The sequence below is a fragment of the Sceloporus undulatus genome, chromosome 8 (assembly GCF_019175285.1).
Source record: "Sceloporus undulatus isolate JIND9_A2432 ecotype Alabama chromosome 8, SceUnd_v1.1, whole genome shotgun sequence".
Taxonomy (NCBI): domain Eukaryota; kingdom Metazoa; phylum Chordata; class Lepidosauria; order Squamata; family Phrynosomatidae; genus Sceloporus; species Sceloporus undulatus.
The window spans coordinates 8,607,208-8,622,448 of record NC_056529.1 but is presented as its reverse complement, the minus strand read 5'-3'; the positions used below and the strand labels follow the sequence as shown (position 1 = coordinate 8,622,448).

The 15,241-nt window shown below is 41.6% G+C and overlaps 1 protein-coding gene across 2 annotated transcripts in view; it reads right to left on the bottom strand.

The window, feature by feature from the left end:
- Positions 1–1,920: 1,920 nt before the first annotated feature.
- Positions 1,921–15,241, bottom strand: part of CDH5 (cadherin 5) — a 30,898-nt gene continuing 17,577 nt past the window's right edge. For both annotated transcript variants that reach the window (XM_042438287.1, XM_042438288.1), the window contains exons 4-12: positions 14,922–15,038; positions 13,903–14,070; positions 12,270–12,457; positions 10,981–11,234; positions 9,950–10,080; positions 9,017–9,144; positions 6,251–6,359; positions 5,690–5,935; positions 1,921–5,376 (exon numbers count right to left, since the gene is read on the bottom strand). In XM_042438287.1, the coding sequence (XP_042294221.1) occupies positions 4,868–5,376; positions 5,690–5,935; positions 6,251–6,359; positions 9,017–9,144; positions 9,950–10,080; positions 10,981–11,234; positions 12,270–12,457; positions 13,903–14,070; positions 14,922–15,038 (1,850 nt within the window). In that variant the 3' untranslated portion in view covers positions 1,921–4,867. The remainder of the gene's footprint in view (positions 5,377–5,689; positions 5,936–6,250; positions 6,360–9,016; positions 9,145–9,949; positions 10,081–10,980; positions 11,235–12,269; positions 12,458–13,902; positions 14,071–14,921; positions 15,039–15,241) is intronic.

Sequence of the window (15,241 nt, the reverse complement as noted above, 5' to 3'; positions counted from 1 at the left end):
ATGATTCTATTACTTTTTTTTGTCTTTGACTAAATACCATTTAAAATTAATCTACCCTGAGACAGCTGGACATTTTTCTCATATGTTGCTTATAAAACAATATACTGATGGTATAGACGTATGTACTTTTCACGCCAATATTGTGCTTCATTTGTGCCTGAAAAGTATAGAAAATGGGTGTCAGAAAATGTCCTAATAATCCAGTTTGACACCACTTTAACTGCCATGGATCAATGTTATATTATTCTGGGAATGGTAGTTTTGTTAAGGTCAAAAACGGAGTTCCAAGCCCAAGTTCGGTTCAATCAGATGGCTTTATTTGCATGCAAACGGCACAGGGGGAATTTGCTCTCCGAAAGTTGCGCACCAAGCAGTGAACATGGGGTTCTTTTTATTGGGTTGCAAGCAGCAAAGAAACATACATCTGCGCATGAGCAACACATCTGTGCTCGCAAAAGTTTCAATTCTTATCTAACCCACATATTCCAGTTTTTCTCTTTTCTCCTTGGACAGCGCATTATGGCTATACCATTGCTGTTACTGTTGCGCCTTGTTATTATTGTTGTTACTGTGTCTACCTATATATTTGCCCTTACAGTTTGCTGTGGTTTGTTGACATCTAGTGCCTCAATAAACTACAACTGCCACAACTCCATACCAGACATGGCAGTGAAAGGAGATTTGAATCTGAGGGCTAGACATTTCTTGTTCAAAACTTACCAAGTGTGAAATTTAACATTAGAAGTTTCTAACAGATCAGCAGAGCTCTGTTCCTGAAGTATGATTCTAGTTTTTTGTGGGTTTTTGGACTCTGTGGCCATGTTCTAGAAGATTCTAGTGTTCACTAAACAAGGTTTCTGGGAAAATAGATCTCCGAACTTCTTTTAGGTATCTGTTTGGTCTCAGCCAATACCTGGGTTTGAGCTTGGTCTTTGAGGTCAGCTTGCTGATGGCACCTGGCCGAACATCTCTGCCCCACCTTCGCCGCAGCCCACCTCAGCCACCCCCACAGACATTGGAAACGACCGTTGGCACTTGACAGGAGTACTCAACACTGGCAAATACAATTTTCACATAATTTTTGATGGCCATGCTACCTGGGAAATCCTGGGAATTGTAGTCTAGACTGTCATGGCCAGCCAAGAGCAGGACTTGGAGGAGGCCGTGGCTCCTCAAGTGCAAGAGGAGAGGGAGGCTATAACAGGTCCTAATCCTGCCCTGCCAGACCCCAGCCCTGATTTCCCAGCCCCAGGGGTTGAAGCTCAGACAGGTCCTAGCTCTGTGGGGATCCTTGCTGAGGCTCAGCAGCCTAGTGGTGACTCTGGGAAAGAACCAAGCCTGGAGGTTCCTTCCTTTAGGCAGTGAAGAGCTGAGAGTTCTTGCATGCATTGATCCAGGAGGCTTGCAGAGAGGCAAGCTGCTGATAAGCCACAGCTGGCACAAGGGAGGGCGTCTTGCATTTAAGCAGCTGGGGAATGCTGACCCTTTGCCAGCAATTATTGCAGAATCCTTCTTGGTGATTGTTGTCAGCACTGGCTTCTTGTTTCCGGAACCCTTGTTTGTCTTGGACCTACGACTTTGGAACGAACTGGACTCTTGTTACCTTCTGGCTGCCCTGACCTTGGACCAAACTGACTTCTGTGAACTCTGGTATCCTGACCTTGGCTTTGTTTGTGGCTTGCTTCTCTTGGACTAACAGAAAGGTCTGTAGACTGTCTCCCAGCTCCTTTCTTGCTAAGCCATCACTGTCAGCGTTTGTTTGGATGTGTGCTGGCCGCAGTCCAGGACACAGACCACCACCACCACAAAGCAACACTTTTTTGAGTTCTGCCTTTGGCATTGATACTTGCTGATGGATATACGTTAATATTTTCTGGAAGGATCCTACTGATATGAAGACAAATGCAATTGCAGTTGAGTTTGGCTTTTTTATGTAGGTAAAAAAAACATGCAGGTACAACATAAATACAAATGAAACTCACCAGTGCAAAAAACATTGATGTACAGTAGAAAACAAAGTCAGTACTTATAAAAGTTTCAACACATATGGAATACAAAATATAGTGTTCATAAGACATTTTGGGGGGGGTGTCCCTAGATATTATTCATAAAATCTATAAACAGGTGCTCTAATAATGTTATAATTAATCACATTAGTTAAACAGCAAATTGGTTAATTACAGATGGGTATTATTGTTAGTAGGAATATTTTTAAAAAATCCACAATATATTCTTTAGTAGAACCATGCTGATACATGAACTCAATTTTGCAGAGTAAACCTACTCTAATATAACGTTGCAAGAGCAAAACAGTGGTGCTCAGCAATTTGGGGATGCATGAACAAGACTTATAGAACAGCCCTGGGCATCTTTACATAAAAGTCTTCCCAGGTAACTGTATACAATTGCAGGTCTTAAAAACACAAAACAACAATATGGTACAATTTGCAGCTGGTTAGATTCAGCCTTGACATAGCCCTTGGCAAAGAAGAATTTCAAAGAAGCTTCTTATACCACTGGTTTTCAAATGTTGGTCCTCCAGTTATTTGGATTTCAACTCCCAGAAGCTCTGGCTAGCTTGACCAATAGTCATGAATTTTGGGAGCCTAAAGTCCAAAAGATCTGGAAAGCAAAAACCTGAAGGCTACTGATCTATGTTACAAACTGGAACAAGGATGCATTTATGAAATGCAAACTACTGAGGTTCTACTGTATTTCTAAGATTATTCTCTTATATGCATTAACTACTACTGTAAAAATGATAATATAAAAAAATTAAACATTAAATATACAACAAAATCTGCTAAACTATTTCATCTTATCACACTACAGATCCTGCAAAACTGGGTATGGTGTTGATGGCACACAGGGCCAGAGTGTTCTTTGCTCTCATGCTAACAAGGGTAGAAATAGACTCCAGTAAAGCCATAGGTCCATCTTTCATGGATAAAATAATTACCAGGAAAGGCACTTTGGTTTCACATATGATAACCAGAATGGTCGAGTAAAACAATTAACATGGGATTTTATGGCATGGGCGCCGCCATTTTGACGTCTTGGACGCTGTGCATCCAGACGTGTCGCGGCGGAAGCGAGGGCGTGCTCCGCCCCTTGCGGCGCCACTTCCGCGTTCCGAAAAGGAGCGCCATTTCGGCGCTCCTTTTTTGCTGCGAAGGGAAGCCTCACGGTCTGGCTGCTGGGGCTTCCCTCCTCAGCGAATGGCGGCGGCGGGAAAACGACCCCTAGAGGGCCATCTGTAACCCGCCAAAGGGACTTTAGTATGGGTCAAAATGACCCTGTAAAACTCTGTAGCAACCTTTGGCAGACCACATGGACCCATGTGTTCCTTATGACCTGATGGACCCACATGCTCCTTACCTTCCTCCACCATTCCCACTTCTAAGCAGACCCCTGTTGATGCATCTGAAGTGGAAACAGGACACCTGGTCACGTAACACGGTGACAGGGTCTGCTCAGTAATGGCAATGGCAAAGGAAGGTAAGACGCATGCAGCGGTAGCAGGTCCATGGCATGGTGCTGGGTGACTAAACTAAGCCTATTGTACTTTGGACACATTATGAGATGACATGACTCATTGGGAAAAGATTATAATGCTTAGTAAATTGGAAGGTAGTAGGAAATGTGGGAGATGGCATTATTTGATTAAATCAAGAAAGCCACGGCCCTATATCTGGAAATCTTAAGCATAGCTATTGATGACTGGGGAATTTGAAGATCTGTCATTCATAGGATCACCACACATTGAACTTGACTTGGCAGTAAATAACAACAACAAATGGCCAATGTGGCTTTTAAAGAAACGGACACTTTCAGTTCCAAGTAGATCTTCTAGAACCAAGTAGAGCTTTTGAATTAGGGGTAGTATATATCTAGAATGAAAGATGGGTGGAATTAAAGATATGTATAATTAAATACTATTTTATCACAGGAAAGAAACAACTAGGATTTCCTTCTTGAGGCAGTAGGAGGTGGGTTTTCCCCAGACCGATGAGTGTTATCTTTTGAAGAATGTGAAGAATATAAGAATGTGTGTTATTGTGCCATTATCAGATACAGATAAGGGATTAAAAGAGATGACAATGATGAATACAGAATGATTCTATGGTGTATGTGTGTGTTCACATCACTGTGTGTTCCAGCATCAATGCTTGCGGGAGCTGCATATGGATGGAAATACAACCATATGAGGAAGTGAGGACTACCCTTGAGTTGGGTAGTGTGTTTAATGTCTTATACTTACATGACATGAAGTAATATGACCTGTGTTCAAATATCTCCCATGAATTTGCAGGGAGGTAAATCACTAGAACATGGAAAATCACTAGAACATGGAAAATGTTACAACCAGTTGCTATGCTAGATGGGGATTTCTGGATGTTGCAGTTCAAAATGCAATCTTTCCAAGCTCTGTAAACCTCTGTCTCTCAGTTGCATTTTCCCACCAGTAAAATAGAAATAATAAAGACCGCCCTCAGAGGTCTCTTGGTGTGGGATTTCGACTGATAATGAAGTTCATTAGAATAGTTAGAGTGTATGGAAGCTCAGGTGCCTTCTAATCTTTCACTCAACAAGAGAACATTTATGCCATAAATAAAATGTATTTCCACATTAAACCTTTTAAATTTCCCATTATGCAACAGGGCTTTTTTTTGTTCTTGTTTCTATGACCCTGGTTTCATTATTGGTTTATATCATCCTGATTATCTAAGGCTTGATAATCTTCTCTGCAAGTATATGTAGACCCAGTTTGTGTAAGGAAAATGTATGAAGAGCTGACTGGTCCTATCTTCTGAACTGACAGTCTCCCAATCTATTGCTAAAGGCTGGGAAAACCTGTTGACAACACTCAGTACACAAGGTCTTCGTTGGGTTCCAATCCATAAATCTCAGCTAGCATTTTAAACCTGGGACCCCAGTCATTCAGAAAATCGTAATCAATATCTGAGTCTGAAGATCCAGATCCCAAAGAGCTGAGAGATTCTGCAATGGACTCGGCACCTTCATAACCATATATGTGGAGAGTGTCATAGGGTAGTAAATCCCCATCATTGTCAGCTTCATCCTTTTTCACCTCAATCATAATGCCCATTTCTCCAGTGTGCGAAAGTCCATTTCTAGGGGGCTTTTGTATTTGGCTGTAGACACATGGTTTGGTCTCCATGGTCATCCTCGGTGACACCATTCCTCTCTGGCATGCTGAGGTGAGGACTGAAACATCATAGCTGGTAGTATCCATCTCACCACCCCCTTCTTCATCATAGGCCACCAGCTGCTCATGGATCTCTTCCACGTTCTTCTTGAGAACGTTCAGGTCCTTTTTGTGTCTCTTCCTCCAGGCTATGAGCAGCATGATCACTGCAGACAAAATGGCTGAGAATAAATCACTTATCACATGGATAAAGCAAACAAAACAAACTAGTGGATGAAAAGTAGAAGATATAATCTATCCGCAAAGATTGTGATTCTACTGTGATGAAAAGTAGACATTCTAACAATTTTTATCTGTAGTTTTTGCTTTTTATGTATTTTTATGTATCCCACACTAGAATGCAGATTCGACAAAGACTAGATATTTTTGAAACAAACAAATTTCTTAAAAGTCTTTCCCCTCCTTCCATGCCCTCTCAAGGAGAATTTGTAGAGTAAAAAAATGTGAATATTTATTTACCGATGATGATAAGGAAGCACACAAAGATGGCCACCAGGGCTTCGAAGGTGACTCCAACTTGTTTAGCTGCCTCTTCGCAAACCATGGCATTGCCTTCCTCATCGCATTTGCAGATACGGATGGAAAGGGTGCTTGTGCTGCTCTGCTGGGGTGAGCCATTGTCAGAGATGATGATAGGCAAGTAATGGGTTTTGACTAGCTCTCGATTAAACTGTCCATATTTGACAGTGACATTCACTGTGTTATCTGGGGAAGGCAATGACAACTTATTAAGTGATAATCTCAAATGGCAATTGCCTCATAGGATTACCAGACAGCTAGTACACTCCTGAAGCTGAGAAAACTCTTAAGGAACCCAAATATGTCTGGACCTGGCTTGCTGTTCTTTCTTTACAGCCAGACTTAATGTATTTATAAAAAGGAATAACATCCCCACCTCAAACCCCCCCCCCCAATAATTTCACATTAAACAGCAAGCCATCTTCGGAACATGGTTAGTTAACATTTCCACAGCATTTCTTTCCTCCCGCTCTCCGTCTCATGCAATCGACAGGAACATACCATGATTATCAACGAGAGTGAAGTTGCTCTCTTCAGAGACCAAGGAATACTTGAATTTTACTCTGGGTGACATTTCATCCTTGTCCACAGCAGAAATCTGTATGATCACCTACATGAATTGAAAAGGTCACTGTCTTCAATTATTTTCAGTGGATGTACTGTCAGGGTCCAAAGCATCTTGCAATGAATTCTGTGAGGGACCATAACTCCATGGGAGAGCTCACGATTCGCATGCGGAAGGCCCCAAGCTCATTCCCTAGCATCTCCAGTTACAAATTCAGTTAGTAAGTGAGGGGAAAGAAGATCTCTTTCATAAGACCCTGGAGAGCTGCTGTCTGAGCTAGACAGATGAATTGACTGACCTGGAATGAGCCAGCTTCTTTTGTCACCATGCAGCTTATATCCGAGTAAATACACAGAGTTCCTCTAACGCTGCAAGGCTGACCAAATTTAGAGGGTAGAGAAAGTCTCACTGAGGTCAGTTAAACTTTCCCTTGAGAAAATATGCTTTGGATTACAGTATAAGGCTAATACATATCCAAACATCTATTAGGATTAATGAAGATGCCAAAGCCACAGATGCTGGCGAAACGTCAGGAAGAAACTCTTCTAGAATATGGCCACATAGCCCGAAAAACCCACAAAAAAATATGGATGCAGGCCATGAAAGCCTTCGACTTCACAATGAACAAATGCATTATCTTTATTAAAATAATGAATTCCCTTTGCAAGTAATGCAAACAAAACAGGCGGGTTACAAACCGCCATAAAGTACGTATTCACTACGTATTAGGGTTAGGAAGGGGCGGTGCTTCCGCACCCCCTTACCCTAGTACGTAGTGAATACGTACAATATGGCGGCAGCCATTCCACATGGCCGCCGCCATATTGACGTATCGGAGCTGTGCGTCCGCACGTCGCACAGCGCTTATGATGTCCCGAGTGCGCCATTTGCGCCTTGCGGCGTCATAACTGCGCCGCAGGAAGAAGCTCCATTGGAGCTTTTTTGCTTTGCGCGGGAGTCGCGTGGTTTGGCTGCTGCGGCTCCCTCGCGGAGCAAACAGCAGCGCCAGTAGACCGCCGCAAAGTGGCGGTCTGTAACGCACCAGAGTGAATAATAATTAGCAGCTCTACCAAGAATGAAAGTCCTTTCCCTCTCTCCCTTTGCTATTTTTCTGGGGATGCCAACCATCTCCTTTACTCTGACTGGTTTTCTTTGAAATCAGAAATATAGAGAAGAATGCCTAAGCAGTGTAAATCATTCTTGAAATGACCTTTGAGGTGTGAGCCAGTTTTTCCTTCTATATCTTACAGAGGGGACAATGCGAGCCTGGCTAGGAGCCAAGGTGAAATTACTTTATTTCAGATTTGTCTGAACTTTTAGAGTGTCAAAAGCAAATTATCTCTAAAAGTAAGAAATATTAGGTTAAGGATACACTTAGGAAATTATAGCAGCTGAACAAGATAATGACTTTATAGAAAGTATGCACTTGACCCCTGCACTAATGTTAGGGAACATTATGCATTGATATTTCAGATGATGTTGATGTTGGCCAGTTACTGTTTTTCACTGCAGTAAGGTATTTTGTATGATATGTTATTAGATTTCTTACAGATATTGAATTGTTATCATTTTAAAAACCATCAATACCTTTATTTATCAAGGTGACAGAATCACTGACAGGGAGGAGATCCTCCATGTCAGGTGAGACAAATGAGAGAAAGTACCAGTTCCCATCTGAACTTGCAAACTGACCATGGTCAGGAGAGGTTAGTACTTGGAGGGGAGGCCACCAATGAATACCAGGTGCTGTAAACTATATTTCAGATGAAGGCAGTGGCAGATTCTTTGTGGCTGGAATCTGCACAATCCTTTCGCACAGGTGTGTGACGGAGGACAATGCATGGGGTACGTGCCAAAAGGTTGTGAATCAAAGGGTACTTCCCTCTGGAAATGACAACCTTTTATGTGAGATATCTGGATTGATTACACTGCCATTTCCTCAAATTCCTGGCCATTCTTCCTCCTGGACTAATCCACTCAAATGCCTGAGAAACTGACTCAGGACTAGTTTTTTCCTATAAATATGCTCATTTGGAGCAGTCCCAATTCAGTCTCGATTGAGTACAGACAGCTATCCTATCTGTTTCTCCCATGACTCCTTGGCACATGCAGGCCTCTCAGGTCCCAGCTGTGTGCGGAGACAGACTCATCTACTGCATGCCTGAATCTGGTAAAGAATTGCCTGCTGCTAAAAATCCTCTGAAATCGCTATTAGCTGTCATCTTTTAAATCATCAGTTCTTGTATGCCTTGTGCCAGTGAGCATCTTTGAGCTCCCATTGAGCTTAGAACTCCTATTGAGCTAAATCAATTCCCACACTGAAGTCAACTGTGGGTGCCCTCCTTGGACCCCAGCATTTTGGGTAATACCAGGTAGGAGTAATATTTGAATTAGCCTGTTATTAATACAATTGTCATCATCAACAGTGTTTATATCATATTTATATTCTAATCTTGGACACTTCCAAAACTGTTATTTTGATACATCATTTGAAGATAAATACTTCTAGACTTCAGGCTCAAAATACTTTGAGATTAGCCATTTTTCCTGGATATCCAGTATTTTTGTAGCCTTATGCTTTGCTACTCATTCTTGATGGGTGGCGTAATTATAGGTCGTATGTATTGGCAGGAGAAATTTTGAAACTTGAAATTTAGCGGCAAGTGATTGCGAGACATGGCATTTTGTTTCTGATACCGTACCGTTCCTTGTGCAGCATTTTCGCACACGTGAGGGTTATAAGGTTCAGCAAATTCTGGTGCATTGTCATTAATGTCTTCAACCTTAATGTAGACTGGTACATGGGTTTCTAGGTTAGGCACTATCATATCTGAAACAGGAACAAAACCATATATTCATTGGTCAGATGCTCTACTTGAAAGCAAAGAGAGGTAGAATGCTTTAGCAAAGAAGAATGTTTTCACTTGGTGCTGAAGAAGAATGCTATACTGGGGTTTCTAGGTGAAATAAAGGGTCTTGAACCTTTAATGAATGTGTAGGGGAGGGAATTTCAGCACAAGCATTAAAAGGAGATGAGTTCTTGTCACTTGATTCACCTGGCAATCCTAGCAATATCTTGTTGAAGGGATATTCTCTGTGTTTTATGTTTTGTGGATGTGTGCAAACAGTATCCATTCTATATGTGATGAGTTAAACTGAGAATGTCAACCTTTTAGCCAAATCTGTCCAGGGAGATGAAAAGTTCTCCACTTGTTTCCTGGGGTGGGTGGGGGGCATCTCATTATTAGCAGTGACAACATCAAACTTTCTTTTTCTCCTACAATGAATTTTTGCTTTTTCACGCTGTTGCAAGTGTCAGCAGGAGCAATCATTAAGGCAGCCTGGTCTCCATTTTGCAGTCTTCACCATGTCCCGTATCTAGTATAGTTATGGGATACTGTGGGAAAAATGGGAGCCACTAAAAATGGAGGTGGGTATTTGGAGAAAATTGTTGAAACTGGTCTGTTTTCAGGGGGAGGATGAGTATATATATAATATATAAGCCTTTTGATAGGTTTTGGCTCAGCTCTACCCTGTTTATTGAGAAGGACAAGTTATCTGCTGGAATGGCTAGTGGATGCACAATGGGTGGTAAGGTCACTAAATTTCCACATGGCAGCAATTAAGATACTTACTGTTTTGGCCGACTTCATTGGCTGCCACTGTGATGTTATGCCAGGCGTATTCTTCTCTGTCCAGGGGCTTTGGGGCAAAAATGCACCCATTGGTAGATATTTCAAAATACTTGGTCCTTAAAACAGAATATCTGCATTGGGTGTAAAAACAAAGAAAGTGTCGACAATTATGCACCAATCCACATACAGGGGAGAGGAGAGGGAGCATGTGTATAACATAGCTTGCGCCTTGTAGAAATTACCCTGTGAGTTCACTATACATTTTTGTTCATAATTCATAATTACAGCTGTAAAAGGGAGACAAATGATCATTATTTAGCATGAGTTATTTTTAGTTCCAAAGCTAATCCTTATGGGTCGGACTTGTAGCTACAGTGTATGATAAATCAAGTTTTTAGTTGGATCAACTAAATTAATCCCCATATAATATGTACTTGGCATTTCAAGACACACAGACTTCCTTTTTGGGATGTGTGGGTATACATTCAAGATTCTACAATTGGTGTCTGTAACTATTAGAAACATACTGATAGAAATAACAGCTACATCAACCTTGATGCTGACAATCTTCCAGCGCATTGAACTACCCTCTTAGGCAGTCAACCAGCACGTACTGCTTTAAAAAAATATGAACAAGCTCAGCTGGGGGAACACCTGATAACTATCTGGATTGCATCAAGTGTGGACAGAATAATTCTCTGTTGAGTCCCATGTTCGGTCCTGAAAAAAAATCCATTCTTTGAAGCTGATACTTGTTTTGCGAGAAAATTCTTCCCTTTCCAACAATAAAGGGGAGCATTTCATCTCACTGCAAAATTCAACCTTCAGAGTAGAGCAGGGATATTCCATTGAATCAAATTGGTTAGTTAAGGATTAGATAAAATTCCCTCACCGCAGTATCCAGAATTATGAACTTCTGTACTTTCTCCCCAGTTGATGTATTTGCATATTATATTACACATTTTAATGCCAAGTCATTTTGCTTCTTGGGTTCCCAACAAATCTTCCATGTCTGTCCAGCTTCCCGTTACCTTATTCCTCGTTTTGCTTTGTCAGGATCGTTTGCAGAAACACATCCAATAGACTTCTTGAGAACAGTTTCCTCTTTTAGCGAAAATGTGTATGATGGTTGAAGAAAGACAGGAGGTTCATCAATGTCGATGACTTTGATAGTTAAGCTTGCAAGGCTTTTGGACCCCTTTGTTCTGGAATATGCGTAGTTAATGTCAGCATCAGTTGCTTCAACAAGGAAACTGTACGTGGATATCGTTTCAAAATCCAGCAGCTAAATGAAAATACAGGCATTTTAGTATGCAATGGAAAGACTACTTCATAACGGGAATATTTGAAAAATATTTTGATAGCTACATTTCTGATTTATAAAGCCCTAATTAGAACAAACAGAGTGAGGGATGATGGAAGCTGCAATCCTAAATCATCTTAAGAAACAGCAGTTGCCCAAACTACTGACATCATGTTGAATTACACTGAACATTGAATTGCACCATATATTACTGAATGTTTATGCTTCTGTTTAGTTCATCACTTTGAGTAGACTTGATCTCAAAAGTCTTATTATAAGTGTTTATAATAACACACTGGCTCAGCAGTTAAGACACTGACTCTGATGATTACAAGGTCAGTAAATTCGAGACTCAAGTGCCGTGTGATAGATTGAACTCCCATCACTAGTCCCAGCTTCTGCTAACCTAGCCATTTGAAAGCATGTAAAATAAATAGGTACCACTTTGGCGAGAAGGTAACAGCATTCTGTGCAGTCATGCTGGCCACATGGTCACAGAGATGTCTTTGACAATGCTGGTTTAGTAACCGAGATGAACAGCACACCACTACAGTTGGACATAAGTTAACAACCTTGTCAAATGGGAAATCTTTACTTTTACCTTTTTTAAAGTACACACAGATACAATGATCCATGTAAACTGTGGGGCTCTCCAGACCTGCCCCAAAGGGGCAGGCTGGAGGTACCCAGTTTCCCTCTGGAGGGACACCGCAGCAACCAAACTGTGCGGTGTCTCTCTGGATTAAAAAGAACCCGGAAAAAGCAACTTCTTTTTGGCGCAAGGGGATGATGTCACCAGTGTGTCATTGATGCACTGTGAGGTGTCCAAGACGCAAATGCGGCATCCAGCGGTGTGGATGCGGCACCACCCTTGCATCATGCATGCGTAAAGATGTGTTAGGGTTCCAGAGTGTGCAGAAGCTGCGCCTCCGGCACCTTAATATCAACACCAGTACGGTGTTTTCAGCCTGTCTGTTTCAGGCCACTAACAGAATGAGTTATCTTTAGACACTTTACCTTCTTGGGTCGAATTATTCCTTCATTTGTTTCAGGGTTGGGTTCGATTTCAAAGGTGTCTTGGTAACGCCCTTGTACAAAACTGTACTTTGTATGTCTATTTTGTGGCTCATCAATGTCATCAACTTCCAGGCTGCCAACTTTACTCCCTAGCCTGATATTTTCAGGGACTTGGAACGTGAAGCTGTCTGGAAAAACAAGGCAAAATGTAAATTTGAAGATATATTTGAGCAGGCATTTTTACAAATAAAAGGGTGGCATTACTTATTTCAGTTTTTGCCATGAAATAGCATGAGAAGGAAAGGAAAACAGAGAGGGGCCAAGGAAAGGATGGGCACAGAATGCATCAGGAAAAAGAGAGTGTAAAGGGCAAAGATGGCTGTAAATCTACTGGACTGGATAAACTGCTACAATAGTCCCCATCTGCTAGGCAGAGTATGGAAAATTACTTTCAAAATGGAATTAGATGTAGTTGACTTTATAAGCCTGCTGTATGCAGGAATGGAAGTAAGTGAGAGGAGAAGAGAAAAGCTGGGACATTTTAAAAGCAGCTGAAAAGGTTTGATGACAGAGGATTAATCAGGATTGTTCCCTGTCAGTTTGGGACATTTGGAGGGTATGATATTGAGGACCATGTGAGGCAAATATGTGAAGGAGTGTGTGAATAGATTCTACTGTCACAAAATATTCTAGAATAAAGATCCTCAGTACTAAAATAAAGAATATATAGGTGCTTTCTGCACCGCCATTTGGGACGTCCTCCGGACGTCCCATTTTAAAAGAGGGGCGTCTCTTATAGACGCCCCTGGGCCTAGTACGGACTCTGTCCGTACAAGATGGCGCCGGCCCTTCTACATGGCCGGTGCCATCTTTGCATATCGGACGCTGAGCGTCCGTACGCGTCGCGCCACTTGTGACGTAGCGAGCGCGCCCCTGGCGCCTCGCTACGTCGCAAACGCGACGGAAAAAGAAGCTCCATTTTGGAGCTTCTTTTTCGGTCCGCGCGGGAGTCGGGCCGTGTGAAGGCTCCGGCTCCCCCGCGGATCTACTGGCGGCGGCAGCAGACCGCCGCAAAGCGGCGGTCTGTACCCCGCCATAGTATGTAGCTGGTGTGAAGACATGCAGAGAAGACATGCAGAGGAGATTAATTTCTGAATGGGATGCCTGCTTCTCTTGATTTTCCTTGTAATCCTTCCAGGATTAATTGAGGTGAAATCCCAACTGAACATTCATTAAACAGGGCACTAAGTGTGTGTTGTTTATGGAGATGCTGAACACAAAACAAACAGATCAGATCTTTCCATAGATTTGTGAGTCTTCCACCTGTGAGATTATTGAACGTATGCACCCATATTACAAGTGGCGAGTCTTCGAATATTTTTATTCTAAAACATTAAAATATTGTTTTTATTTTAAAGCAGGTGCTATTCCTGCAAACAGCAGGCTTGTATCTAATGCCATTTTGAAAATGGGGTTGCTTACTGTAGCATGTTTGTTATGTGTGTGTGTGTGTGTGTGTGTGTGTGTGTATAAAAGCAAGAAAAGTCTACTTTAAATAACTGCTTTCAGTACAAACAAATTTGGTTTAAAATTAGAGGCAACTGATTTAATTTCTCGACTCTGTAAAACGCACCTCGCCTAAATGTTGGGAAGTTGTCATTGATATCAATCAGCCGAATGCGAACTGTAGCAGTGCCTGATTCTGCTGAGTGCAGACCCTTGCCATCCATTGCTTCTATTACAATTGTATATGTGGAGTTTTTTTCTCTGTCCATATCAGGTGCAGCTGTATAAATTGTACCTGAAAAATAAAAAATAAATGTTAAAACGTTATATCACATCTGTTACTTCCACTAGCTGATCCAATTATGGGCAGAATACTACATGTGCCACTTAGTATACTTTATCACACCACCTTTCCTCCTGTGCTAGACACGAGATGTAAACTTAAATAGGAGAATTTTATCACGCACTTCCATACCTGGGCAGTAGGCATTCCGTACCTAATCCGGGCTTCTCCGGATTAGGAAAATCCCATTCTTTAAAAGGTGGTGGAGAAGCTAGGATCAGGTATGGGAATCCCAGTTTCGGTACGGAATGCCTGCTGCGAACAGACCCTTGTTGCTTGCAGTGGCTGCTGTCTGGTGAATCAGGACTTGGAGACTTTTATGATCCCTATATATTCCCTACAGTATTTAATATATAACAACCATGAATATGAATCAATTATGAATGCATAACTCTAGGCTAAGCATTCATAACTGTGATCATAAATTCCAGCCAGTACAGTGGGCCCTTGGTATCTACTGGGATTTGGTTCCAGGACCCGCTCATGGATACCAAAATCCATGGATGCTCGTCGCCTTATATACAATGGTGTAGTCAAATGGTGTCCCTTATATAAAATGGCAAAATCAAGGTTTGCTTTTTGGACTTTATATTTTTTTTGGAATATTTTCAGGCCGTTGTTGGTTCAATCCGTGGATAAAAAAAAAATATCAGTGGATATAAACAGTCGACTGTATGTACAAAATCCTGATAAGAAGCTGCAAGCTTCCAAGACCTACAGAATACTGAATGTGTAAGGCAGGAAAGAAAGTGGTAGGCTACCTTCCATGAACTGGAAAGTTTATGTATTTCCTCCATACCTACCAAATTTATCTATTCTGAAGTACTGGTTCCCCTGAATAACTTTGTAGAAAACATCTGTGTGGCCATGGATGGTTGGATCATCAGCATCTACAGCAGTCACCTTAGTAACCGAGGTTCCTAGAGAGAAAGAATTGATAAATTATACTCATGTTGGTATTGTTTGGGTTCTCTTTCAATAGAAGAAAGCAAATAAGGACTGAGAGAACTATGTTGAAGCAAGCATGAGAAACTGGTTTCTTTTTAATCAGATCATATCTTCTTGTTTTCCTATCCTGCTGTGTCAATTTGTCTTTGTATCTGATGTCATGATAAGAATGTGT